The sequence below is a fragment of the Acomys russatus genome, chromosome 16 (assembly GCF_903995435.1).
Source record: "Acomys russatus chromosome 16, mAcoRus1.1, whole genome shotgun sequence".
Lineage (NCBI taxonomy): Eukaryota > Metazoa > Chordata > Mammalia > Rodentia > Muridae > Acomys > Acomys russatus.
The window spans coordinates 24,809,808-24,837,301 of NC_067152.1; the positions used below are offsets into that span (position 1 = coordinate 24,809,808).

The 27,494-nt window shown below is 53.3% G+C and overlaps 1 protein-coding gene across 1 annotated transcript; it reads left to right on the plus strand.

The window, feature by feature from the left end:
- The first annotated feature begins 2,775 nt into the window (after nt 1–2,775).
- Erbb2 (erb-b2 receptor tyrosine kinase 2) lies at nt 2,776–27,494 on the plus strand. Its single transcript, XM_051158487.1, has 27 exons — nt 2,776–3,047; nt 9,881–10,032; nt 11,160–11,373; nt 12,359–12,493; nt 12,904–12,972; nt 13,126–13,241; nt 13,384–13,525; nt 16,103–16,222; nt 16,458–16,584; nt 17,879–17,952; nt 18,061–18,151; nt 18,344–18,543; nt 19,018–19,150; nt 19,240–19,330; nt 19,931–20,091; nt 22,447–22,494; nt 23,539–23,677; nt 23,807–23,929; nt 24,114–24,212; nt 24,449–24,634; nt 24,776–24,931; nt 25,053–25,128; nt 25,313–25,459; nt 25,810–25,907; nt 26,084–26,272; nt 26,510–26,762; nt 26,868–27,494. Exons 1-27 carry the CDS (start codon nt 2,975–2,977, stop codon nt 27,212–27,214), a joined length of 3,759 nt encoding a protein of 1,252 aa, XP_051014444.1. The 5' UTR covers nt 2,776–2,974; the 3' UTR covers nt 27,215–27,494.

Genomic DNA, 27,494 nt, shown 5'->3' on the forward strand with positions numbered 1-27,494 from the left:
TTATTTATTGTGTATACAGTCAGTGCACATCAGATCTCATTATAGATGGTCATGAGCCACCCTGTGGTTGCTGGGAATTGAACTCAGGACCTCTGGAAGAGCAGTTGGTGTTCTTAAACACTGAGCCATCTCTCCAGCCCCTAAGATAGTTTCTTATTTTGTGGTGATCACAACCATAAAATTGTGTGTGTGTGTGTGTGTGTGTATCCCCACATGTGATTCACATGCATATTTTCTCTCTATTCAGTTTCTTTCTGCCCTTTTTCCTCATCCCCTGCTACCCATCCCATGCATGCCAGGCAAGTACAGTATCACCAAGCCACAGGTCCAGCCCTCTTGTTCTACTTCTTAAAAAAACAAAAATAGGCTGGGTGTGGTGGTGTGCATCTGTTATTCCAGCACTCAGGAGGCAGAGGCAGGAGAGTCTCTACAGGTTGGAGGCCACTCATTTCTTCATACTGAGTTCCAAGCTAGTCTACCAATTGAGACTTTTCTCATGCAAAACCAAGGCAAACCAAACCTTTGTCTCTGGCTTGCTGTTCTACTTTGGTAAAGACAGTAAGCTTCAGGCTCTTCGTTTTCGTAAATGTGCCTAACTTTGATTTAATAATGCTGTAATTCTTTCTCTTAGAGTAACTTCTAATTGATCCCCACAAACAGCACATCTGCCCTGAATTGCTAAATCTGAGATCATTTATTGAGCAATTATTATGTGCCAAGCACTACACTGCTGAGTGTCTTTAGAGTGTTTTCTCCTTTCTTTTTCCAAGTCAGGGTCTTTTTGTGTGTATCCCTGGCTGTCCCAGACTCATTTTGTAGACCAGGCTGGCCTCCACCTCTCAGAGATCCACCTGTCTCTGCCACCCAGAGTGCTGGGATTACAGGTGTGCGCCACTGCGCCTGGCCAGTGTTCTCTCCTTTGGCCCCTAGTGCAGTATGCCAGATCTTACAGATTTGCAAACTGAGACCCAGAGACGGCTAGTCACTTGCCCAAGGTCACGCAACTAGTATGTGATAGAACTCAGGTCATTTCCACACCAGAGCCTCATGTCCTCTGGCCCCTACTGTGGTAGTTCCTGCCTGGAACTGTGTTCAGAGATGACAGTCTGTTAAGCGAGGCCACTTCCTTTCATCACTCACCCCCAACAGATGCCTCTGATTGCATCTCGACCAGCACAGGTGTGTTCTGGACTGGAACATTCCAACCGATGCCACCAGGTTTAACAAATAAAAAAGGATGCAGGCTCAATTTGAATTTCAGATTAAACAACAGGTAATTGGTTGGTTAGCGTAAACACGTCTCCTGCAATGTGTTCTTGGAATTTCCGACACGGGGCATACCTTTCTTTCTCTTTGCCGCCTGTCACAAGGCTTCTAGGCAGTCAGGGTAAAAGCAACCAAGACAGAGGAGACATTGAACGAACTGAGTACCGGGGCAAACTCAAAGAAATAAGGATGGTGTAAAAACAATAGTATGCGCTTTCCTTTTCTTTCTGGCTTTTCCAGTCAGGGTTTCTCTGTGTTGTAGCCTTGGCTGTCCTGGATTCACTTTGTAGACCAGGCTGGCCTCGAACTCACAGCGATCCGCCTGCCTCTGCCTCCTTGTACTGCAGTATGGGCTTTTCTGCACTTGCTCTACCTTCCAAATAATGACACAGAGACCTATTACATTTAATCATAAGCTTTAAGCACCATAGCTGGGCAGATGTTCATCAATTCTAACCGGTCCACACTGGTCTGGACTCTTTCCCAGCCATGTGCCCTGTTATCTGTCGTCTAGTCTCACCCTGACCGATCCTGCTGCATCCGTGTCCTCATGGCCACGTCTTCATGGCAACTTTCTCTGTTCCACCTCAAACTCCCTAATGGCCTTGAAAGTCCTGCCTCAACTCTCCTACCCAGCTATCGGCTGTCTAGCCCTTAGGAATTAAGATGATGGAGAACATTTTTTTCCCATAACATCGAGACAGGAGATTCTTCAATAACAGTGACAGTGCCCACGTCCACAGGCTCTTGCCGAGGACCCAAGTTCAGTTCCCAGCACACAACTGCCCGTAACGGATTGAGTCCCACTCCCTCTTCTGAACTCCGTGGGCAACTACACTTATGCGAGCCACCCCAAACACACACACACACACACACACACACACACACACACACACACACACAAACACACACACACACAAAACCACAGGTAAACTCGCATAAAATGAAGTAAAAGTAAAGTCTTTTAAAAAACGAAAAAATTAAAAAACAAACAGGGGAAGCTGTTCTTCCAAGGATTAACAGAGTCCCCCTGCGCCGCCCCCCCCCCCCCCCCGCGACTGTCTCCTCCTAGTTCTATGGATTCCTCTAAAGAGCAGGCTGGAGATACCCAAAAGGATAAAAATGACATCTCAGAGCGTCCTCGAAGTCATTAGTTAGACATACTGCATCTTCTTCCCAGGCTGTCGATTTTACCTGAGGATGTGGCAGCCGACCTATTATTTGATATTAAGAGTGTGATGGAGTCAGATGCAAACGTCCCGGGAATGTTCAAGATAAAACCGGAGACTGCAAAGAGGGGCTCAAGGGACGCTCTGCTTTTAGGAAATGGGTGAGAACTGCAGCAAGTAAGCCAGGCGTCGGGGCACTGGGCAGGGCGCACCCAGGCCTGGGCCGGGAGGGAGAAAGTGAAGCTGGGAGCAGCCACTCCCAGCCTTGCTGGAATGCAGTTGGAGGAGTGGGGGGGCGAGCCGGGAGCGCGCGGCTCCCAATCACTGGCGGCGGAGGAGGTGGAGGAGGAGGGCTGCTCGAGGAAGTGCGGCGTGAAGTTGTGGAGCTGAGATTGCCCGCCGCCGCCGGGGACCCAGAGCCTAGGAGCGCCCCTTCCCAGGCGGCCCCTTCCGGCGCTGGTCTGTGCCTGGCCTCGCCGCGCCCCGCGCCCGCAGCCTGGTCCAGCCTGAGCCATGGGGCCGGAGCCGCAGTGAGCACCATGGAGCTGGCGGCCTGGTGCCGCTGGGGGCTCCTCCTCGCCCTCCTGCCCCCCGGAACCACGGGCACCCAAGGTGGGTCTGGCTTGGGGAGGGTGCGGGCCGCTGCGGCTGCGCCCACGGGCGGCCGGAGCAGCGGGGGCCCCGTGAGCGCTACAGCCAGGCGGTCCTGGGCGATGGGGCGATTCAGGCTGCCGGCGCCGCGGGCCCGGAGGGGATCAGAGCAGCTGGGGATGGGGCAGTCACCCAGAGGACCACACTGGAGGTCGGGACCGTTTCCCTCTGGCCACACTGCGGCTTACCCGGCTCAGAGAAGCTCGGGGAACTCCTGGGGAAAGTTCTCTGAAACTAGCCCGAAAGTTTTCCTCCGGAGGGTGTGTGGAGCGCTGTGCGTGCGTGCGTGCGCCTGTTTTCCCCCCTCTTCCGAGCCCCCTCATAGTTCTTCCAGTTGGCAGCCTCCGCCTCCGGACTGGACTGGGCAAGATGCCTTCGGGGTCCCCTCTGCCCTGCCCCTCCCCCTCCCCACCCCCTCCGGCCCTTTGGGTTTAGTTAGTTACTCCCGCTTCCAGCGGGGTCGCCGAGGAGGGGGCGGTGGGGAAAGTAACCCGTCCTGTGGAGCAGGGAGGACGGAGTGGCGGAGTCCGCAGTTGAGTTGCCTCCGGTACACGTCTGGGGTTTGGGGGGGGGGCGCAGCGGGGGGAGGGGCAGACATTTGTTTTGAACAAGTTTTTTTGTTGTTTTGTTTTGTTTTCCCCCTGTGCTGGGGATGCAACACTCCCACCCTACATCCCCCGTCTCGCGCGTGCTAGGCAAGCGCTCTACCACTGGGCTGCACACCCCACAATCCTGTTTTGAACAACTTTCCTCAGAGCCAGGTTAGGTACTGTGTGCTTTGAGACTCTGGGAACGCTTAGATCTTGAAGGGTGGACCGTGTGTTTTTCCTGCTCCCAGATAGTAAAATGGGAACGGTTCCTGGCCATTTGAGGGGAGGGCATCGAAAAGAAATAAGGTCAGCTAGGGGGTAGACCAGCTAGAGGGCCGGGTGGTTTTCTTGCCTGTATCTTCGTGTTGGGGGCTAGGAGTGTAACCCGGCAGTGTGTAGACTGACCCATATGTCCATTTTCTACTATAAGCGTAAAAGCTGATATACACGCTCCGTGTGGGTCAGCTCTGCCAGACTCCGTGGGTGGCGGTTTGCATGCATTCCTTCTTCGGTACTAAGAACAACTAACTCCACAGTAGAAATGTTAGTAGCCTTCTCACTGTCCCAGGGTGAAAACCTGGGCTGGAGAAATAAAGTCTCGAATCGAATAAGTGGTGGACCCCAGGTAGTGTGACTCTCAGCCATATATTTAAAATCATAATAATGATTCCACCTGGAACAATGTGGACACTGCTTCCTGAATCAGTGGGCTGTATAGAAGACACAGAAAGCGGGTTCTGGGAGCCGTGGATGCTGTTCTCCAGAGGCCAGGGAGCCAGGGCAGTTGGGGTAGCACCATCTGTGTGTCTCCCAGGGTTCATTCAGTACACCCCTGACCTTTCTGTGGAGGTACCCCTGTATGTCTGAGGTGTTTATGATGGTTGTATGTGTGTCTGGCTTTGTGTTGCCAAACAGCAATCTCTCTGCTGACTTGGGGACACAAGATGAACTCTGCCCTCTCTGGGAACTCCCTCAAGGTACTTGGGCTATATCTGCTTAATAAACACTGGGATTTGCCTTGCTGAGGAGGACGGCTCCTTTCTGTTTCTCAGGAGGACAGCCTCCTGACTTTCTTGCTGGGCAGAAGTTCACGCCAGGCCCCTTCACCTGAGTCTGGGTGTGCGGTTGGCCAGGGGTGGTCTTGTGCTCTAGAGCTAGAGTCTCGGGGGTCCGCTCTCCAGTCTTCATCTCTCCGGGTGCACTGCTGGGTGCAGAGGGACAAGACTGGAGTTTGTCCCAGCAGGAATGGCTAAAGAAGGCAGTGTGTCATCCAGCTGCCTTTAGCTCCACATCATGCCCCTGAACCGGTCTGGGGCAGCTGTGTTGGGGAAAGGAGAGCTGGGAAAGCCCAGAGAGTCAAGCTGTTGCTGGGATCCTCTGCACTCAGGGTTTTCCAAAGTGCAGTGAACACAGGTCTCTAAGCTTGCAGGGATCATCCACATTTCATTCTAGTGTGAGTCTCTCTAGACCCTTCCCTCTTTTTGCTATATGGGGGCTGCATAGAGTTCTTTTGCGGAGGACTCAGGGGTTCAGTTCCCAGTTCCCACCTGGTGGCTCACAAGCATCGGTAAACTCCACTTCTAGGGCACCTGATGCCTAATTTTGACCTCCACTGGCACCAGGCATGGGTGTAGTGCACTCATAAAGGCGGGCAAAATACCCATACACATCAAATAAAGTAAATCCTAACGAGGAAAAGGAAAAAAAAATATATTGCATTTCAAAGTCAAGTGGAAAGTCTTTCTCTTTTCCCCTGGTCTGTAATTACCCAGATACTGCTATATGCTTCTCGCTTGTCTTTTAAAAACTTCTGTGTGCTTCCCACATGGCAGATTCTTTTCCACAGGTGCCTTTGTCCCCTCTCTTCACTGTCCTCTGAAACAGGTGTACCGATGGAAAAAGCAAAGCAAAACAAACAAACAAACAAAAATGGAACCTCAGAGAAATGAAGAGACTTATCAGGGACCACTTAAGAGGAGGTCAGAGTTTTAGTCATCAAACAGGAATGGGCTAGAAAAGCCTTGGGGCTGCCTGGCTGTCACAAAGGGAAGTGCTATTTTGTAACTCAGTGTGGCCTTCCTAGCCCCTATCCCAGGCTGGAGAGGGTGCCAGGAGATGGGGGCCTGAGATCCCTTCCTGGCTTCAGAGTTAGTGGCCAGCCCATGCTAGCCTTTCTCTTTGGCCCCTCAGCAGTGTCAGGGATGGGGGTCAGGAAGCCGCCAGAGACCACTAGGACACACAGGCCTGTGGGAGTGATGTGGGGAGCTGAAGTGGAAGGGAACCCAGAGCCTGGGCTGAGAGGCAGAGAAGGGCCCAGGGAAGGTATGTTTGCACTTGAGTGATGGACTGGATGAGGAAGGAGAATCCCTCTCCTGTCCCAGTGGAGAGCTCTCCTGGTCTCCTGGGGAGACAGTTCTGCTATTTGCTAGGGCACCAGTCAGGCAGAAGATACGCCGGAGACTACATCCTTAGCAGTGGTAGACAGACAGTGAATCAATCGTTAAAGCTGCTGTTTGGGTTGCTGCAGGTCTGTTTACAAAGCTCCCTGTGTTTACAGAGTGCCTCTCTCTTCCTCCTGTCCTTTAACTCTCAGGGCCCTCAGAAGGGAGTAAGAGTTTTTACTGTCAAGTTGAGGTCAGTAAAATTTTACTGAGGGGTCAACTAAGTCGCAGTTGCTGTTGGCCTTAGAGATGAGTCTCTTCTGCACTGGAGGTCTGATCATATGCTCCCTATAGCTCAGGGGCAGCTAAGCTAGGCTTGTGGACAAAAGGCCCTGAGCCTAGTAGACTCTGCTCTGGCATCAGCTGCTGCTTCTTCTTCTTCTTCTTCTTCTTCTTCTTCTTCTTCTTCTTCTTCTTCTTCTTCTTCTTCTTCTTCCTTTTTTTCCTTCCCGAGGCAGGGTTTCTCTGTGTAGTCTTGCCTGTCCTGGACTCACTCTGTAGACCAGGCTGGCCTGGAACTCACAGCCATCCACCTGCCTCTGCCTCCCGAGTGCTGGGACCAAAGGCGTGAGCCACCACGCCCGGCCCTGACATCAGCTTCTTAGAGCAGGTGTGTGTGGCAAGGGAAGCCTGGTGTCACTTGACTGAGCTCTGGCCTCTGGCCTGGTTGGGGAGCTTTGGGCATGTAGGTAGTTTGCTGGCAGGGTTTATGAAAACCAAAGGAACTGTTGGCTTTCATACTGTGAGCCGGATAGCAGCTGGGGGGCCCAGCATACAGGAGGCCCTGGGTTCTAGCCTCAACACTGCAAATGAAGAAAAGAAAGAACACAGCTGGGGCCGAGGACCAGCTGGAAGGCGAGAACGCACAGGAGAAGTTCTAAGCTGGGGCTCAACCTGATGCACAGTGTTCAACAGGAGGGACCTGAAGGGCTGTGGCCAGCTCTGAGCAGAGGGATGGAATCTTGTCCCTCTTGACTAGATGTAATTCCCACACTCATTCATTCATTCACTCATTCATTCATTCACTCACACACTTCATTCATCCGTTCCATTCAGTAGATACTTGTCCGGAGCCCACCACAGTAAGCCCTGCCCTTGCTCTGAGATGGTCCTGCTTTCTACTGCTTTTGTCTCTGAGAATTGGAAGATGAGACTTCTGAAGGGGCACCTGTTCTGGAGGCAGGGAGCATCTCCAGGTAGATTTAGAGCCTTTTTGCCTCACCTGGAAGTTCATGGGACAGGACAGCTATGGGGACCGTGGGCAGAGCTGGTGGGGAGAGCGTGGTAAATAGTGGGGAGTGGATCGGAGACTTGGAAGGGGACCAAAGGTGGCTTTTGTGGCCGTAGGTCAGCAGTGTGTGTGTGGTCAGCTGGCAGCTTCTATCTTCCCTGGAGGGAGATCTCAGGGTACCAGTTTTCCCACCTGTCTGCAAACACTTTAAGACTCTTACTCAAATCAGATAAACAAGGTGGCTAGTGGGGCGTGGCTGCCACTCTTTCTGACCTTCTGCCTAGCCCCGCCACCCTGCCCTGCCTGAGCCTCTGTGTTTATTGGCCACACTGGAGAATTAGTGTGTTTTTATGTTTGTGTGTGGGGTGTGGCCTTGGAGTGTGTGTGTGTGTGTGTGTGTGTGTGTGTGTGTGTGTGTGTGTGTGTTAATGGAAGGAACAGGGCATCTGAGACAGACCTGGATTCAAATCGTTGCCCCATTGCTCTTGGTTTGGTTGGTTGGTTGGTTGGTTTTGTGGTGCTGGGATTGGAACTCGGGGAGGTTACGCATGCTCTGTGCATGATTTACCGCCAAACCAGCCTTTTGACCTTGGAAGATTAATTTCCTTCTTCGTAAAATAGAGGCAGCAGCCTCAGCCTCTGAAGTATACAGTAGGCACTCAGCTTGGCTACCATGGTGATGGCTATTGTTGTCTTCCTTTTGCTTGGCTGCTCCAGCTGGTGTGCCTCCCTCTTGGAGACGCCGCAGAGGGCTGCAGGGGGTAAACTGCCACAGGGGTGGGCCCCTGCTTTAGCTCTGCCATCCCTGTCCAGCTAGGCTGGACCTGGGATCTGGGCCTGGAGACAGCTGTGCATATAAGCAGCTGAAGCTGCGATGCTGGGGGAGGTCCTGGCAGCAGGGCGTTATTTTGGGCCTGGCTGCCACCCCTAGCTCCTGTTTCTCTTGGGAGCTGTGTGTGTGTGTGTGTGTGTGTGTGTGTGTGTGTGTGTGTGTGTGTGTGTGTGTGTGTGTGTGTGTGTAGGGGGGGGCATGATCAAGAAGCAGGAGGGTAGGGTGGGTAGGCCTGGCTGTCTCCCCCTCCATCCAGGAGGTGAGCCTGTTTCTGTTCCTTCCGCCCTTCCCTCCTTGCTTCCTTCCCTGTCTGCCTAGAGGACTAGGAAGAGAGAGACCTCTGTGGATGTTTATAGAAGTTTGTCAGCTTGAGGCTATAGCAGGCAGCCTGGGAGCCCAGGAGCTTGCTTGCCCCCAAGCATTCCTCAGATCTAGAGCTGGGAAGATAACTAGCATTTGGCTTTAGGTTTCATATAGCCTGGACAGCAGTGCCCTTGCAATCTGATCCCAAAGCTGGTCATTGCACTGTCTCTTGAATCTGCACACAGTCACTGGAAGGCAGAGCAGTAATCAATAGGGAGCCTCGGCCGCTCAGGCACCCATAGGCCTGTGTATGTGAAGACACCCTCCACCCGCCTCCCCCCCTTCCCCCTCCCACAACCTCCTGGGCCAGACGAACCAGGTGATTCATCTGCTCATCCGAGCAGAAAAACAAGTTCAACTGGGCACTTTTAATCTCTTCCCTGCTGGCAGGCTTGGTGCCAGTTGCAACCGGGAGCCCCCTAGCTGGGGTGCAGCTTCTCCTGTGTGGAGATTAAGTGGGACTGTCTGGTCTCTAGCATAGCAGCTTTGAGGGGCAGGCGGGCTTAGGGGCGACAGGGCAGCTTGGGGACCCCTTTGGCACTGGGCAGGTACACAGAACTGATGTAGTGCCTTTGCGGCAGGAGTTTTGTGGCACAGCTTCTGCCAGCTGCTTCTGGAGCCTTTGCCCCAGGTGGTGGCAAGGGTGAGAGAGCTGGTGTAGGAACTTGTGGATTGTGCCTCACCCCAGTCAGGATCTGCAGCGAGGTCCTCTCATTGGTGTCCTAGGCTTTTTCTCCCCTTGTGGATGGGTTCCAGGGGCTTCCACAGTGATGACCAGGCCCCTGGCTAGCCCTATGTCCCAGCAACGATTCCAGTCAACCCTCCATGCCCATGTTTTGGGTGGCACTGTGGGGGCAGTTGTCCTGAGCAGGGAGGTTGACACGTGGGTGTGTTGGAATGGCATAAGGAGAGAATGCCCAGAGTTTGTTTGCCTGGGATACAGATGGGGGTATCCGGAGGGGTCTGATTCATCAGTGCCTCTCTTTGGGGACTTTTCACCCTCACTTCTGGGACGAAGGGAGGCTTTCTTTGCCCGCTGAAACTCTTGAAACTCTTGTGGTAAGCCCTGAAGGGCTGACACACTGGGGCCCCTCTGGGTGCTCAAGGTGGCCGAGCTACAGAGGGCCTCTCCTCAACTTGCTGACTCCCCCCCCCCGAAAACACGAGAGCATCCTTCCCTTCTAGACCCCACAAATGCAGAGGCGAGGGAGGAAAGGCTGTCAGCCACGTTTTCTCTCTGTCTGAGAGGACGTGACTCCAGGGAGTGAGCGTGGGGAGGTGACCAGATTGGAGAAGGGCACCGGCAGTGTCCTGACCCGCATCCTCCCTTCCACCAGTGTGCACCGGCACAGACATGAAGTTGCGGCTCCCCGCCAGTCCTGAGACCCACCTGGACATGCTGCGCCACCTCTACCAGGGCTGTCAGGTAGTGCAGGGGAACTTGGAGCTTACCTACCTGCCTGCCAGTGCCAGCCTCTCATTCCTGCAGGTGAGACCTGGTCCTGCTGAGCCCCCTGATTAGAGGTGTGTGAGGAAAAGGGCCCCCTTCTCTCTTGTGGTTCCTCAGCCAGGAATGCTGAAGCAGTTGACTCTCTCTGCAGTGGCTGGCCATCGTTCAGTTGTCTCCGTCACTATTTCTTTTCTTTTTTCTTTCTTTCTTTTTTTTTTTTTTTCCGAGACAGGTTTTTCTGTGTAGCCTTAGCTGTCCTAGATGCACTTTGTAGACCAGGCTGGCCTCAAACTCACAGAGATCCACCTGCCTCTGCCTCCCGAGTGCTGGGATTAAAAGTGTGTGCCACCATGCCCGGCTCTATTTCTTTTCTTTTCTTTCTTTCTTTTTTCTTTGAGAGACAAGGTTTCTCTGTGTAGCCTTGGCTGTCCTGGACTCACTCTGTAGACCAGGCTGGCCTCGGACTCACAGAGATCTGCCAGCCTCTGCCTCCTGAGTACTGGGATTAAAGGCGTGTGCCACCACGCCCAGCCCATCACTATTTCTTTAGGGGTACAAGTTCTAGGTCCAGCCCTGTGAATGTGGTCTAGACCTTTAACTTCTGCAGGCCTCAGCTTCTCTATCAGTATATTGTACTAGCAGACATCCTGGGCCTTGTGAGGAATGCTAGAGAAAAATTTCTGAGGGAGAGTTGTATGTAGGGGAGAGGAGAGAGAGAGAGAGAGAGAGAGAGAGAGAGAGAGAGAGAGAGAGAGAGAGAGAAAGGAGTCCAGCCCACTGGGTTGTATCCACAGATCCTGGAGTGGGGCTGCAAGGAGCAGACATGGTCTTTAAAATCACAGACGCCATCTTGTACAGGCCCTGCCTTTCAGAGATGAAACTGAGACGTGCAGAGGGTGGGTGGGGCCCTGGCTTTCAACTGCCAGAGTGCTTCTGCACGCTTATCAAGACAGACAAGAATCTGATGAGGCCAGGTGAAGAGTGGCCTAAGGCTCTATCTTGGGCATGAGGGGACAAGACTGCAAGGGGTGACAGGGGGTGGGGGTGGGCGCCTTGCAAGACATAGCGCCACCCCTGAGTTAGCCTGGGGCCTTGTGAAGTGCAGGTGCTTTCTTAAGCCCAGAGTGAGCCTCACTGTCCATCCCCTGCCCTCTTCCCCGCCCCAGGACATCCAGGAAGTCCAGGGATACATGCTCATCGCTCACAACCAGGTGAGGCACGTCCCGCTGCAGAGGCTGCGCATCGTGAGAGGCACCCAGCTCTTTGAGGACAAGTATGCCCTGGCTGTGCTAGACAACCGAGATCCTTTGGACAATGTGACCACCACCTCAGGCCGAACCCCAGAAGGGCTGCGGGAGCTGCAGCTTCGAAGTCTCACAGGTCACTTTGCCGCCACTGCAAGCATTTCCTGGTTCTTGGCTGCTGACTAGGCCATTCTGGGTGTGAGGATTAGAAGTATGGTCCCCTCTGGCTGCATGCAGGCAAGCCTGAGCCTCCCTCTTTTTGCTACCCCCCCCCCATAAAGATTAGAAAAAGAAGGCTGTGCGGGGGTTCAGCGGCAGAGTGTTTAGTTAGGCTCCAGGTTCGACCCCCCGCTTCTTCAGGAGGTTGCAGCGTGCATCAGATCCTCGGTTTCAATATTAGAGTTCAGGCTGGGGTCCCCCCCCCCATCCTTGTCATGTAAAAGTCTGCAGTAAACAACCTGAGGAGCTGCATGTGTAGCCCCAAGCACGTAACACGCTGGATTTCAGTCATGGTATAATCCTGTACATCCTGCTAGTAACCCCTCCACTGTTTCTTCTGGCTAGGTTTATTTTGTTTTTCCGGTTTTGTTGTCTTTTGAGACATGATCTCACTACACAGCCCAGGCTGACCTTGATCCTGAAGCAAACCCCCTGCTTCAGCTTTCTATGCTTGAGTCACGGGCATGCCACCACCAGCCTTCTTCTTCGGCGTTATTCTCACTCTACAGGTGAGAAATCCGAGGCATACAGAGAAGACCAGTGACTTGGCCAGCGTTACACAGCCAGCCAGTGGTCACATGGGATTTTAGACTTTAGGACTTTAGGGATTTTTTTGTTGTTCTCGTGCTAGGGTCTGGTGCATGCGGAATGCTTGCTCTTCCACTAAGCTGTCTCCCTGCCTCAGAGCCTCTCTGTTCACCCCAACATGGTGTGCACAGGGTGAGGCAGAAAGCAAGCAAGGGGGGAGCTCCCTGCTTGGTCCACATGAACACCCCCACTCTGCTGGTCCCCATCTCCTTTCCCAGTCTCCAGCTATTCCCGTGTGTGGCTGCCACTGACTGGGAAGGCAGGAGCCCCCAGAGGAGGCCAGGAGGGGCCTGACTGTTTGCCCTTCCCCACAGAGATCCTGAAGGGAGGAGTTTTGATCCGTGGGAACCCTCAGCTCTGCTACCAGGACACTGTTTTGTGGAAGGACATCTTCCGCAAGAGTAACCAGCTGGCTCCTGTAGATGTAGACACCACTCGGTCCCGGGCCTGTAAGCCACGCCCATGTGACAGCACACCTGACTCAGACTCCTAACTTACAGCCCCATCTTAGCCCCCCACCCTACCCACTCCCTTTTCCTGCCCTTGCTGGTATCACTGTGTCCTCTCACTGCTTGTAGGCAGGACCTCCATCTATTATTGAGGTCTGTTTCCTTTTTGGGGGTGATTCCTGCTCCTCCCCTCACTGTGCATCTGCCCTTGGGCTCTGCTGACAGGTTCTTCCCACCATTTGCTCCTCGCTGTCTCCCTCCTCATCCTCCTTTTCTCTCCCTGCTTCCTTACCTTCCTCCTCTCAGCCCCCCCCCCTCCCCCCGCCCCTGCAGCCCCTCCCCCCCCCCCCCGCCGCTCTCTACCCTCCCTGCCTCCCTCCCTCACCATCTCCCTTTGCTTCTGCCCACAGGTCCACCCTGTGCCCCAGCCTGCAAAGACAGTTACTGTTGGGGTGAGAGTCCTGAGGACTGTCAGATCTGTGAGTCTGAGGGGAACCCTGATGGCCGGAGGTGGGGTTGGAGCAGGTAGACAGCTGGGAGTTGTGGGGTGACTTACTTGGGAGATGTCTCCCAGAAGGCAATGCTGCTTGAGGGTCTGGTACCCAGCCCTCATCCTGTCCTTTCACCGACAGTGACTGGAACCATCTGCACCAGTGGCTGTGCCCGATGTAAGGGCCGGCTGCCTACTGACTGCTGCCATGAACAGTGTGCTGCAGGCTGCACGGGCCCCAAGCATTCTGACTGTCTGGTATGTGCCTCTCGTTCCTGTGCCCCCCGGGCCAACCCTCCAGGATGCAAGGGGTGGGCATCTTTCCTGGCACTGGCCTGCTGCCATTGGCGCGCACCAGGTTGAAACATCACAGTGACCACCAGCGGCCTGTCTCTACCAGGCCTGCCTCCACTTCAATCATAGTGGCATCTGTGAGCTGCACTGCCCAGCCCTCGTCACCTACAACACAGACACCTTCGAGTCCGTGCCTAACCCTGAGGGTCGTTACACCTTCGGTGCCAGCTGTGTGACCACCTGTCCCTGTGAGTGCTGGGGAAAAAACCCATCATTTTAATGCCTTGTCTAGGGAAGGTGGCTTGTTTAAATAGGGACATGCTGTATTGTGTCCCTTTCAAGGCTGCTCTGGTCTAGCTGTCTCATCTTTTTCTTTTTCCTCTCCTTTCTTTCTTTTTTTAGTTTTGGTGTTTAGTTTTTTGTTTGTTTGTTTTTGTTTTTGTTTTTTTTTTTTTTTTTGAGACAAGGTTTCTCTGTGTAGCCCTGGCTTCCCTGGAACTTTCTCTGTAGACCAGGCTGTCCTCAACTCACAGAGATCTGCCTGTCTCTCCATCCCAAGTGCTGGGATTAAAGGTGTATGCCAGCACTTCCCAGCTTCATTCTTTTTCTTGAAAAATATTTTATTAGGGGCTGGAGAGATGGCTCAGTGGTTAAGAACACTGACTGCTCTTCCAGAGGTCCTGAGTTCAATTCCCAGCAACCACATGGTGGCTCACAACAATTTATAATGTGATCTGATGTGCACTGTATACTAAATAAATAAGTAAAATTTTTTTTTAGAGACAAGGTTTCTCTGTGTAGCCTTGGCTGTCCTATACTCGCTTTGTAGACCAGGCTGGCCTTGAACTCAGTGATCCACCTGCCTCTAAATAAAAATATTTTATTAGCTGGGCGTGGTGGCACACACCTTTATTTATTTTTTTTTTAAAGATATATTTATTTATTGTGTATACAGTGCTCTGCCTGCATGTACATCTGCAGAACAGAAGAGGGTATCCGACTGAATTGTAGATGGTTGTGAGCCACCATGTGGTTGCTGGGAATTGAACTCAGGACCTCTGCAAGAGCAGTCAGTGCTCTTAACCTCTGAGCCATCTCTCCAGCCCGGCACGTGCCTTTAATACCAGTACTTGGGAGGCAGGGGCAGGTGTATCACTGTGAGTTCAAGGCCAGCCTGGTCTACAAACCAAGCCCAGGACAGCCAGAGCTATGAAGAGAAACCCTGTCTTGAAAAACTAAAACTAAAACTATTTATTTATTTACTTATTTTTTAAAATTTATATTTATTTTATGTGTGTGTTTCTTTGTCTGTGCACTATGTGAGTTCATTGCCCATGGAGGTCAGAAGACTCAGATCCTCTGGAACTGGAGTCACAGACTGTTCTGAGCCACCATGTAGGTGCTAAGAACTGAGCCTACATCCTCGGCAAGAACAGCCAATGTTTTTAACTGCTGAGCTATCTCTCTAGCCCTTGCCCTTTTATTTTGTTTTAGGCAGGGTCTCTCTATGTAGCCCTGGCTGTCCTATAACTCACTCTGTAAACCAGGCTGGCCTAGACCTCAGAAATCCTCCTGTCTCTGCCTCCCAAGTGCTGGGATTAAAGATGTGCTCCACTGGGCTGGAGAGATGGCTCAATGGTTAAGAGCACTGGCTGCTCTTCCAGAGGTCCTGAGTTCAATTCCCAGCAACCACATACATGGTGGCTCACAAACATCTATAATGAGATCTGGGGCCCTCTTCTGGTGTGCAGACACACATGCAGGCACAATATTGTATGTAATAAATAAACAAATCTTTAAAAAAAAAAAAAAAAAAAAAAAGATGTGCTCCACCATGCCCAGCCCCTCCCAACCCCCTCTTAAGTCAGGATCTCAGGTAGCTTAGCCTGGCCTTACCTTGAACTCACCACATAGCCAAGAATGACGTTGAACTTCGGATCCTCCAGCTTTGCCCCTGCCGCGTGCTGGGGTCACAGGGCTGTACCCCCACTCCTGGGATTTTGCCTCATTCTGGACAGCTACATGGGTAACAAGAGCCTAGACTCGGGAGCTAGAGTGCTGGACTTGAACCCTGTCCCCTACCACTTAATAACAGTCTTACTGCTTTCCTCTTTCTGTGCCTCAGTTTCCTTACCTGTAAAATAGGGGTAGCAGTTGTCCTGTCCTAACAGTTGTGTCATGTCTGAGTGAGGTGCTGTTTGCGAATTTTTGAGACTGATGTCTAGTCTGTACTAAATGCTCTTTTAAAAACATGTCCTATTCTACAGACTGCATGGTGTAGGGCTTTGCATGACAATGACCGTACGCTTTGATGAACACGTAGGGACTGGGCTTGGACCTGGGGCCTCTTTCCTTCCTCTTATGGGAGGTAGAGTGGGTCTTTAGGTTCTGGCTACGCTTCCCTGTGGCCAGGGTGAGAGGATAAGTTTTGGAGCCAGATTGTTGGGGTGAAGGCTTGGTTCCAAGGTGAATACAGTGGCACAAACCTGTCACCCTCACACCTGGAAATTAGAGGCGGTAGGATCAGGAGTTCAAAGTCATCCTCAGCTACATAGTGAGGAAGCCTTTAAAACAAAAAAGTCCTAGTTCTGTTACTTAGTACCACAGTGATGGCTGTGATTTGCATAACTCTGTGCTTTCATCTCCCTCTGTGCAAAATGCTGGCCGAATAGGAGTGTTGTAGGGTTGTCCTGAGTTCAGGTGCGTGGAGAGGGCCTTCAAGGATTGCTTGGTAGTATTCTTCTTAGGCCTTGGCACAGTGGCCTTGCTTGTGCTGGGCTGGGAGGGGCCTAGGGTACATGGATTTGTATTTCCAATCTATACAGACAACTACCTCTCTACGGAAGTGGGATCCTGCACTCTGGTCTGTCCCCTGAATAACCAAGAGGTCACAGCTGAGGACGGAACACAGCAGTGTGAGAAATGCAACAAGCCCTGTGCTCGAGGTACCCGCCCCACTCCAAGACCAGCTGCAGTCGCTGCCTGCCGTTTTGTTTACCTCCTGGGTCCCAGTCCTTTTCTCGCTCTGTCCTGCCTACCCTGCCCCTCTCCAGATCGGTCCCCTGAGTTTCCCTTGCCCACATAGGGAAGAGACTTGTCACTTCGGGAGAGGACAGCAGCCAGGTCTCTGGTATGCCATGTGGTGCTGAGATGGCTTCTCTTGCCACCCTTTTCCTTCAGTGTGCTACGGTCTGGGCATGGAGCACCTGCGAGGAGCGAAGGCCATCACCAGTGCCAACATCCAGGAATTCACTGGCTGCAAGAAGATCTTTGGGAGCTTGGCATTCTTGCCAGAGAGCTTTGATGGGTAAGGGTACACAGGGGCCTGAGGGAGGGTCAGGGAGGATGCCAAGTTCTGAAGAGCCAGGTAAGGTGTAGCAGTAGCATCTCTGGGGACTCCCCTGGGTGGGAGGCAGGTAGGAGACCAGAGGGAGCCAGAAACATGGAGTTGCAGGTTACTTTTGTAAATACCATGTTATCCATAGACATGGACATACGTGGTGATCAAACCATCCAAATAAAGTCCAATACTCCCATCCCAGAGGGGATATTGTTAAAGTTCTGTGTGTTCTTCTAGCCTTCTGTATATTGGTGGACACAGAGTTGCTTGCATATGTGCCTGGACACCAGAAGAGGGCACCAGATCTCATTATAGGTGGTTGTGAGCCACCATGTGGTTGCTGGGATTGAACTCAGGACTTTTGGAAGAGCAGCCAGGGCTCTTACCCTCTGAGCCATCTCTCTAGCACCCCTCACCCCACCTTCTCCTTTCTATGCCTCAGTGCCCTCCTGTGTAGAAGGCAGACCATCGGAGTTCTATGCAGAAGGTGGTTATAAAGACTGAAAGAGTTAGTATTTGGGACCCTCTTAGAAGAGCGCTTGACAGATACTGGGGGCATTCCCCATGTTTGAATTGTAGAGTCTGCAGAGATCAGGATGTTATGTAGCAGCACCCCTGGTTTTTTTTTTTTTTTTTTTTTTGGTTTGGTTCTTCGAGACAGGGTTTCTCTGTGTAGCCCCAGTTGTATTGGACTAACTTTGTAGACCAGACTGGCCTCAAACTCACAGCGATCCGCCTGCCTCTGCCTTGCAAGTGCTGGGATTAAAGGCGTGCACCGCCACACCTGGCACAGCACCCCCGTTCGCTAATGGATACTTGGGTGATTTTCATATATCTTTCTTTTTTTTTGGTTTTTCGAGACAGGGTTTCTCTGTGTAGCCTTGGCCATCATGGACTCGCTTTGTAGACCAGGCTGGCCTCGAACTCACAGCGATCCGCCTGCCTCTGCCTCCCGAGTGCTGGGATTAAAGGCGTGCGCCACCACGCCCGGCTTCATATATCTTTCATACAAACAGTTCAACTCGTTTATGCCTCTGGCAACTGAAGCCAGTGTCTGTGCAGGCCATACTGGCAAATAAGACTTCAAAGATCAAAGGGCAGAAACATTGCTCTGCCTGGCTTTGAGTGTCAGGGTGGGAACAGCCGAGCTTGATGGGACTTAAGTGAAGGCATCCGTGAGGGCAGAGAGTGGTATGCCACGGCCTTCTGGGGCTCCCGCCCTCCATCTTCTTGCCCTACTGATGCCGCCTGATCCTTCTAGGAACCCCGCCTCCAGCATTGCTCCCCTGAAGGCCGAGCAGCTCCGAGTGTTCGAAACCCTGGAGGAGATCACAGGTGGGCTCTGCCTGTCTGCCTGCCTGCCTGCCTGTCTGTCTGTCTGTCCTGCTCCACAGAGGGGGCGGGCAGGAGATCTACATACCCAGCCCCGTCCTCTGCCTGCAGGTTACCTATACATTTCAGCATGGCCAGACAGCCTCCATAACCTCAGTGTCTTCCAGAACCTTCGAGTCATTCGGGGACGGATTCTCCATGAGTAAGTATGAGGAGAGGGGAGCATACATAGGAGGCACCGGTGCCCTGCTCCCTCGTGACACAGCGCAGTAGCTTTCATACGAGTTTGCAGTGTGCACTGAGGCAGGAGGAGGGTGGAAGTGACCCTTTGGCGCCCAGAAATGGGCCTTAGAGCAGATAGCTTCTTGCAACTGGAAACTCCCATTTTCCACAGCGGCGCCTACTCTTTGACACTGCAAGGCCTGGGAATCCACTCTCTGGGGCTGCGCTCACTGCGGGAGCTGGGCAGCGGGCTGGCACTCGTTCACCGCAACACCCATCTCTGCTTTGTACACACTGTGCCTTGGGACCAGCTCTTCCGGAACCCCCACCAGGCCCTTCTCCACAGTGGGAACCGGCCTGAGGAGGAATGCGGTAAGACAGGAAACCCAGCACTGAGGACCAGTACACCGGAGTATCAGTAGCCTCTGGCGACGGCCTCCTGAGGCCTTTACAAACGTCCTGTCCTAGAGCCCTTGTGTTGTTGTTTTGAGACAGGCTCTCACTATGTAGCTCTGGCTGTCCTGGAACTCACTATGTAGACCAGGCTGTCCTCAAACTCAAGAGATCCGCCTGCCTCTCCCTCCCGAGTGCTGGGATTAAAGGGGTGAGCCACCACGCCCGGCTACAGCCCTGCTCATCACTCGCCTGTGGATGGCTTAGCCTTGTGGCATGGCTTCCACCTGCGTCCTTCCACGCTGCCCAAACATCCATCCCGTCCCTGTTTCGTGAACCTGCATGTCCTAGGACCGGCCCCTACCCCTTCCGCCTGGAGCATGCTCATAGCCTTTTTGCCTACACCTGGGCCTCTCCTCACACTTCCGTCTACTGCTGTTCCCCTTCCTGCAGGTCTTATGGGCTTGGCCTGTGACCCACTGTGTGCCCATGGGCACTGCTGGGGGCCGGGACCCACCCAGTGTGTCAACTGCAGTCACTTCCTTCGGGGCCAGGAGTGTGTGAAGGAGTGCCGAGTATGGAAGGGGTATGAGTGGCAGAGGAGTGGGTGGATGGCTGGAGGAGAACACGGGGTATACCTCCCAGGCCCCCTTACTACACCCGCCTCTCTCGCAGGCTCCCTAGGGAGTATGTGAGTGACAAGCACTGTCTACCGTGTCACCCCGAGTGTCAGCCTCAAAACAGCTCAGAGACCTGCTTTGGCTTGGTGAGGCGCTGGTGGGCTCAGGGCCTGGGGGAGGGGCAGGCGTGGTGGTGAGGGTCTGGTTGCCTTAGGTAAAATATTCCCAGAAGAGGTTTCGGCTCAGGCCTGGGCAGCAGGAGTTGGAGGGGAAGGTCAGGGAGGCTGGGATCAGCTCACATTGTGCTGGGGACACTGGGATGCTCTTTCCTGCTATTGACACTGGAGCCCTTTAGTCTGGGAATGAGGTCCCGAGAAGGCCTGTGTCTTTGGCTGTGCTAAGGACCGAACGCAGGCCCTGTTTCCAACCTCGGTTTTCACTTGTATGCGGTAAATGTTGTAATAGTTCTTCCCGGTTGGGGTGTGGTGAGAACAAAATTAAATAGGATTTGGCACAGTGCCCAAGCGAGATTAAAAAAAAAAAAACTTTGTACATAGTAATTGTCACTGGTCACACCTTAGAGAACTCACGTCCCTTTCTGGTCCCTCCATTTCCTTGTGAAGAGCAGGGATGTTGGCTCCACTAAGAGGGAGGTGATTTTTCTCATTGGTCAGGGACACGGGCCTGATTTTGCTGCTATAGGGATGGCAGCCCTAACCCCCTACAAACCCTTCCTCTCTACCCAGGAGGCCGATAAGTGTGCATCCTGTGCCCACTACAAGGACTCGCCCTTCTGCGTGGCTCGTTGCCCTAGTGGTGTGAAGCCAGACCTCTCCTACATGCCCATCTGGAAGTACCCGGATGAGGAGGGCATATGCCAGCCGTGCCCCATCAACTGCACCCACTCGTGAGTGGAGGGACTCTTTTTGGTAGAAAGGAGGGCTCTCATGAGAGGAGGCTCTTTGGGGCTGATTGCGCAAGGGGGTTAAGACCACCTTCACACACACACACACACACACACACACACACACACACACACATTTTGGGTTTTCGAGACAGGGTCTCTCTGTGTAGCCTTGGCTGTCCTGGAGTCACTTTGTAGACCAGGCTGGCCTCGAACTCACAGTGACTCCCAAGTGCTGGGATTAAAGGCGTGTGCCACCACGTCTGGCCTTTCTTTCATTCTTTAAGAGTCTCTAGTGCTGTGATAAACACCAGGGTCAAAAGTAACTTGGGGAGGAAAGGGTTTATTTATTTAACTTGTACCTCTACAACACAGTCCACCATCCAGGGAAGTCAGGGCAGGAACTCAAGATAAGACTCTAGAGGCTGGGAGCTGGAGAGATGGCTCAGTGGTTAAGGGCACTGGCTGTTCTTCCAAAGGTCCTGAGTTCAATTCCCAGCAACCACATGGTGACTCACAACCATCCATAATGAGATCTGATGCCCTCTTCTGGTGTGCAGGTGTACATGCAGGCAGAATACTGTATGTATGATAAATAAATAAAAAAAAAAAAAAAAAAAAAAAAAAAAAAAAAAAGAATCTGGAGGGGAGGCTAGGGCTGGAGAGATTGCTCAGTGGTTAAGGGCACTGTCTTCTCTTTCAGAGGTCCTGAGTTCAATTCCCAGCAACCACATGCTGACTCACAGCCATCTATATATACTGGGATCTGATGCCCTCTTCTGGCATGCAGGTGTACATGCAGATAGAGCACTCACATAAAATAAATCTTAAAAAAAAAAAAAGGATGTTGGGCAGTGGTGGCACACGCCTGTAATCCCAGCACTCTGAGGCAGAGGCAGACGGATCGCTGTGAGTTTGAGGCCAGCCTGGTCTACAAAACAAGTCTAGGACAGCCAAGACTACACAGAGAAACCCTGTCTTGAAAAACCAAAAAAGCTGGGCGGTGGTGGCGCACGCCTTTAATCCCAGCACTCGGGAGGCAGAGGCAGGTGGATCGCTGTGAGTTCGAGGCCAGCCTGGTCTACAAAGTGAGTCCAGGACAGCCAAGGCTACACAGAGAAACCCTGTCTCGAAAAATCAAAAAAAAAAAAAAAGAAAAGAAAAGAAAAACAACAACAACAATAAAAACCCAAAACAAACAAAAAGAGTAGCCAGTGCAGATTGCTTTGCCTGCATGAAGATCTGTGCACCGTGTCTGTGCCTGGTGCCTGTGGCAGCTGGAAGAGGCAGTCAGATCCCTTGGACCCGGAGTTACAGAGAGGTGTGTTGGGAGCCACCGTACGGATGCTGGAAACCAAACCCAGGTTTTCTGGAAGAGCAGCCAGTGCTCTTACCTCTCGCTGGGCATCTCTCCAGCCCTTGTTTCTTTTCTTTTCTTATCTTTGGTTGTTCAAGACAGGGTTTCTCTGTGTAGCCCTGGCTGTCCTGGAACTAGCTCTGTAGACCAGGTTGGCCTCCAATTCACAGAGATCTGCCTCTGCCTCTGCCTTTAAAGGCGTGAACCGCCTTTTGCCCACTTTCTGTATCCTTTGCTCTAAGTGCGTCTCCATCTACCCCTCTCCAAACGTCTCAGTGCGGGGATATTGCTCTTGCTTGCTTGCTTATTTATGTATGTATTTATTTATTTTATTCCCCCCTCCATCCCCCAGACCAGTTTCCCCTCTCTCCTCTCCTCGTAGTCCCTTGTCACCCCCCAATCCACTCTTCCATTTCTCCTCAGAAAAGGGCAGGCCTCCCATGCATATCATCCAGCCATGGCATAGCATGTTGCAGTAAGACTAAGCACCTCCTCCTCCTCTTCTTCTTCTTCTTTTTTTTTTTTTAAACAGTATGTTGCCATTCAGCTCCACATACAAAGGGACGTCTGTGCACAGGCCTTCTTGTGACATGGTGTTGGCATGGAAGTAGCGACTGCTGGGGCAGAAGTGTTGATATTTCATTGCTTGGCTGGTGATGCCAGGGCCTTGTAGACCCTCTTCCACTAAGCTACAGCCGAGCCCCGTGGGTGTAACAGGTCTTGCCATGCTCTCTTCACACATGCCATATACCCCGGGCCTCTTTCATGGAGGGAATAGCTGACTGTCCAGCCTAGACAGTGTCTGCCTTTCCTGCCCAGCACAGGAAATTATAGGAGCGTAGGGGAAGTGGGCTCCCAGACTGTGGGCCGGCACAGAGCAAATTGGTGACCGGAACCCAGTTTTTCTGATTGTCACAATGGGGATAATGCTGCCACACCAGCCCCACGGGAATAGTAGGAGACTATTCCTGGGGTTGATGGTGGCACTCTTTCTTCTGCAGCTGTGTGGACCTGGATGAACGAGGCTGTCCAGCAGAGCAGAGAGCCAGGTGGGCCTGAGCCCCAGAGGTTCCCCATCACCCCTGGAGAGAGGGTGACCTAACAATACCACACATGCCTCCCTCCTTACCCCATTTTTTTTTTCTATCTATTGGCTTTTGTTTCAACAAGTGGAAAAAGAGCTGCTCAGGATGCTTCGGGGTAGGGGATGCTAGGAAGTGTGGTTCCCTGGGGACACGTGCCAGGTTCACGTTGCTGGGACTGCAGATAGACCGAGAGTACAGTGGCAGTGCACAGAGCCTCTGAGTATCCTAGCTGGGCAGCTGGAGGCTTCCAGGATGCTTTCGATGCACTCAGGTTGGAGGGTCAGGCAAGTTCAGGGTAGCTGAGAGCTCTCTGGTGTGTGCTGTGAACCGTACCAGCGCAGAGTGGGTGTACACTAAGGCAGTGAGGTCCAGATCCGGAGGGTGGAGTTCTTGACCCCTGGGCCACAGGACTCCAGGATGCTAGAGCGCTTTAGGAAGGAGCTGCTTTTTGTCTGGGAAGCAAACACTAGGTGTTTGTTGTATGACAGATATTGACATGCATGTTGTCCCGTGCAGAGCAAGATGGGCTATCGGGGAGCAAGGATAGGTGGGGGGTACCCACCTATAACCCCAGCCCTTGGGAGACCGAGGCAAGCAGCCTGGGCTATATAAGTGAGCAAGTTGGAAAACTAGATAAACCAACCGATAAATGGTCTGGTGAATATCGAGGGGTCCTGTGTGTCCTACGATGAATCATAAACAATTGTGTCGTGTTGAAATAGGGGTCCTGGCAGTGGGAACCCTAAGTGCAACAGCAGCAAGGCAAGGAAACCGTGGAGAAGATTTTGACTAGTACCTGAGAGTCTTAGGGTACACATACATGCTTCCTGGACCCCATTTCTCGTGCCAGAAGTCCCCAGGGGTAGGCTGTACAGTGCATATTAACAAGGTCTTTGGTGGGTTTTCTCCCATGAAGTTTTTGAGCCAAGGCCCATTCCTGCCATGGCTTCTCTTCGAACTTCCTCCTTAGACTAACCCCGGATCTCTGATTCTGGGCTCTGTTTCCAGCCCGGTGACATTTACCATAGTAACTGTGGTGGGCACCCTGTTGTTCCTGGTCATAGTGGTGGTCGTTGGAATCTTAATCAAGCGAAGGCGACAGAAGATCCGGAAGTATACAATGCGAAGGCTGCTGCAGGAAACTGAGGTGAGGTGGGGCATGGGCCTCCTGGTATGTCCCGTTCCCCCCTCCACCCCGTTTACCGCTCCCTCCCCGCCCTCCGCCCCCACTGTCTACAGCTTGCTTGGCACTTACCCTATCTACCTCTCACTCCAGCTAGTGGAGCCACTGACGCCCAGTGGGGCCATGCCTAACCAGGCACAGATGCGGATCCTAAAAGAGACGGAGCTAAGGAAGGTGAAGGTGCTTGGATCAGGAGCTTTTGGCACTGTCTACAAGGTCAGCAGGAGGGGGCCGGATTCTGGCATGGGTAGATCTGGAGGAGGGGCTGTGCCTGCAGGGGCGTGGCCAAGAGGAGGGGGCGGGGCCTATCTGGAAGGTGGGGAAGGCACCTCAAGGAATGGCTGGGGACCAGCTAGATCTGGGCCACAGGCCTGATTCAAGTCCTTTTCTTTCTATGTAGGGCATCTGGATCCCAGATGGGGAGAACGTGAAAATCCCCGTGGCCATCAAGGTGTTGAGGGAAAACACATCCCCTAAAGCTAACAAAGAAATTCTAGATGTAAGCCCCTTCCCCCTCTCCTTTGGGAACTGTGAGGACCCTCTGCTGTAGCTCTGGGCTGCCTTTTCTTCACTGGGGTTTGAGATGGACCCCTAAACCTTGACTTTTAATCTTCCTATTTGGGGGGCCCTGGGTGTAGCTGGTGAGGGGTGGGTGAGGGTCTCTGGGAAAGGAGGAGTTATAGTGGGTGGGGATAGATGGGTTCCTCTATAGCCTCTGTGTACCCTTGTCTGCAGGAAGCATATGTGATGGCTGGTGTGGGTTCTCCTTATGTGTCCCGCCTCCTGGGCATCTGCCTGACATCCACAGTGCAGCTGGTGACACAACTTATGCCCTATGGCTGCCTTCTGGACCATGTCCGAGAACACCGAGGTCGCCTTGGCTCCCAGGACCTGCTCAACTGGTGTGTTCAGATTGCCAAGGTATGTGCTTGGGGGCACCTGGCTCTCCCTGTGGGTCCTTTGGGTACAAATCCCTGTCTTCATTTGGAGCCAGGATGGGGATGGGGAGTGTCGCTAAGGTGAGATTTAGACTCAAGTTCCACACTGGTGCCTGCTGTCCAGGGGATGAGCTACCTGGAGGACGTACGGCTTGTGCACAGGGACCTGGCTGCCCGGAATGTTCTGGTCAAGAGTCCCAACCACGTCAAGATTACAGACTTTGGGCTGGCACGGCTGCTGGACATTGATGAGACGGAGTACCATGCAGATGGGGGCAAGGTTGGAGGCGGGAGAGGTGGGGTCGGGGGATGGCTTGGTATCTGGCCTTTAGGAGGACTTGGAATAGGTAGGTCTGCTCCCCTACCACACCCAGGCAGGACTTTTTGCTCTGCATTCCCAGGTGCCCATCAAGTGGATGGCATTGGAATCCATTCTTAGGCGGCGATTCACCCATCAGAGTGATGTGTGGAGCTACGGTGTGTAGAGGCGGTGGTGGCCATGATGGCGTAGGGATGGAGGGAAGAGGAGGAGGGCTGCTTATGGCCATCCTGTGGGGAGTCTGTGCCCACCTGGGGAGTAGAGGAGATGGGTAGACCAGTCTTTCCCTCTGCACACCCACACTTCCTCTGCTCCCCCACACCTAATGCCTGTCTGTCCTAGGCGTGACTGTGTGGGAGCTGATGACTTTTGGGGCCAAACCTTACGAAGGGATCCCGGCCCGGGAGATCCCTGATTTGCTGGAGAAGGGAGAACGCCTACCTCAGCCTCCAATCTGCACCATCGACGTCTACATGATTATGGTCAAGTGTACGTGGCAGGGCTGAACCTCAGGCATAGAGGAAGGGTGGTTACGGACCATGTGTGGGTGAAGAGCGGGGTGCGAATGGGCAGGCTCAAGTGTCCCGGAAGGAGCCTCAGAGGTGCTTTACCAATTCACAGTAGACGTCCTGAGCTGCCCAAGAGGACAGCTTTGAGAGGAGAAATGCTCCAGGGTTCTAGCTCAGGGCCCCAGTGTCCAGCTGTGCTCCACCGTGTGAGGACTTTCAGCCAGCCAGGGTTGTCTAGGCCAGACTCAAGGGGGAGCAGGAAGGAGCCAGGCAGCTGGTTCTCAGATGGGTCCCGGGACAAGGGTGCCACTGAACTCACTCCTGACTCAGGTTGGATGATCGATTCTGAATGTCGCCCGAGGTTCCGGGAATTGGTATCAGAATTTTCCCGCATGGCGAGAGACCCCCAGCGCTTTGTGGTCATCCAGGTACTAGGCCCTTCCCACACCAGCCCTGTCCTAACAGCATCCTCCCCCTGCAGGGATGGGGAAAGAGAAGAGACTCCTGCATGCCAAGTCCCCGAGCCCAGCCTCACCTCTAGCCTAAGCTCGGTGAACCCTTCGAGGCCAGAAAGGACTCACTTTGTGTCTTCCTCCCTCCCTAGAATGAGGACTTGGGCCCATCCAGCCCCTTGGACAGTACCTTCTACCGTTCACTGCTGGAGGATGATGACATGGGTGACCTAGTAGATGCTGAGGAGTATCTGGTACCCCAGCAGGGATTCTTCTGCCCAGACCCTGCCCCAGGCACCGGGAGCACAGCTCACCGCAGGCACCGAAGTTCATCTACCAGGGTCAGTGCCCATCTCAGAGCTGTCAGGGTCCCGTCCCTTGTGCTCCCCCACGTTCACCTCTCTGGAAGGTTCCATCGCCATTGCTGCTTTCCAACCCTTGGGACCCCACTTTCTCCATCATGACTGTCATACTCCCGAGATGGCCTGTGTTTTTCTCCTGGGACCCTGTCATTCCTCTCCAAGTCCCCCACCCCTAGACCCTTGAGCAGCTTCCATCACGACCCTCTCTTACCCCAGAGTGGAGGTGGCGAGCTGACACTGGGCCTGGAGCCCTCGGAAGAAGAGCCCCCCAGGTCTCCGCTGGCTCCCTCAGAAGGGGCTGGCTCTGACGTGTTTGACGGTGACCTGGCAATGGGGGTAGCCAAAGGGCTGCAGAACCTCTCTCCACATGACCTCAGCCCTCTACAGCGGTACAGCGAGGACCCCACATTACCTCTACCCCCCGAGACCGATGGCTACGTTGCTCCCCTGGCATGCAGCCCCCAGCCCGGTATGGAGTCCAGGCCTGAGAGATTGGGAGGAGGGGAGTTGGGGGACCCTCAGGCCACACCCACTGAGGGGCCGTGGTGGGGCTCTTATGACTTCTCTCTTGCAGAGTATGTGAACCAGCCAGAGGTTCGGCCTCAGCCTCCCTTGACCCCGGAGGGTCCTCTGCCTCCTGTGCGCCCTGCTACTCTAGAAAGACCCAAGACTCTCTCTCCTGGGAAGAATGGGGTTGTCAAAGATGTCTTTGCCTTTGGGGGTGCCGTGGAAAACCCTGAGTACTTAGCACCCAGAGAAGGCACTGTCTCTCAGCCCCACCCTTCTGCCTTCAGCCCAGCCTTTGACAACCTCTATTACTGGGACCAGGACCCATCGGAGTGTGGGGCTCCACCAAGTACCTTTGAAGGGACCCCCACAGCAGAGAACCCTGAATACCTGGGCCTGGATGTGCCAGTGTGAGGTCACGTCTGCAGAGGCCCTGTTGTGCCTTCGGAGAGAGGAAGGCCTGACTTGTCTCCATCACCAAAGCAGAGAAGAGGGTCCTCTGGCCACATTGCATCCAGGGCAGCTGGCTATACCAGGAACCTGCCCCGAGGACCCTTCCTTGCTGCTTGAATCCTGTGGTTAAGAGGGGCCCACCTGGCTGGAAGAGGTGCCATCCTGGACAGCCTCAGTGGATTACAGACCCTGCCCTGACAGACTATGGGGCCGGCGGGTATCACAGCCATGGCTCCTCACC

What these genes read in the sequence shown, in the direction of transcription:
- Erbb2 (XM_051158487.1), top strand. Translation starts at nt 2,975, where the DNA reads ATGGAGCTGGCGGCCTGGTGCCGCTGGGGGCTCCTCCTCGCCCTCCTG. An exon ending in CCAGCCTCTCATTCCTGCAG is followed by an intron (nt 10,033 to 11,159) that starts GTGAGACCTGGT and finishes TCCCCGCCCCAG; the next exon opens with GACATCCAGGAAGTCCAGGG. An exon ending in CAACAAGCCCTGTGCTCGAG is followed by an intron (nt 16,223 to 16,457) that starts GTACCCGCCCCA and finishes CTTTTCCTTCAG; the next exon opens with TGTGCTACGGTCTGGGCATG.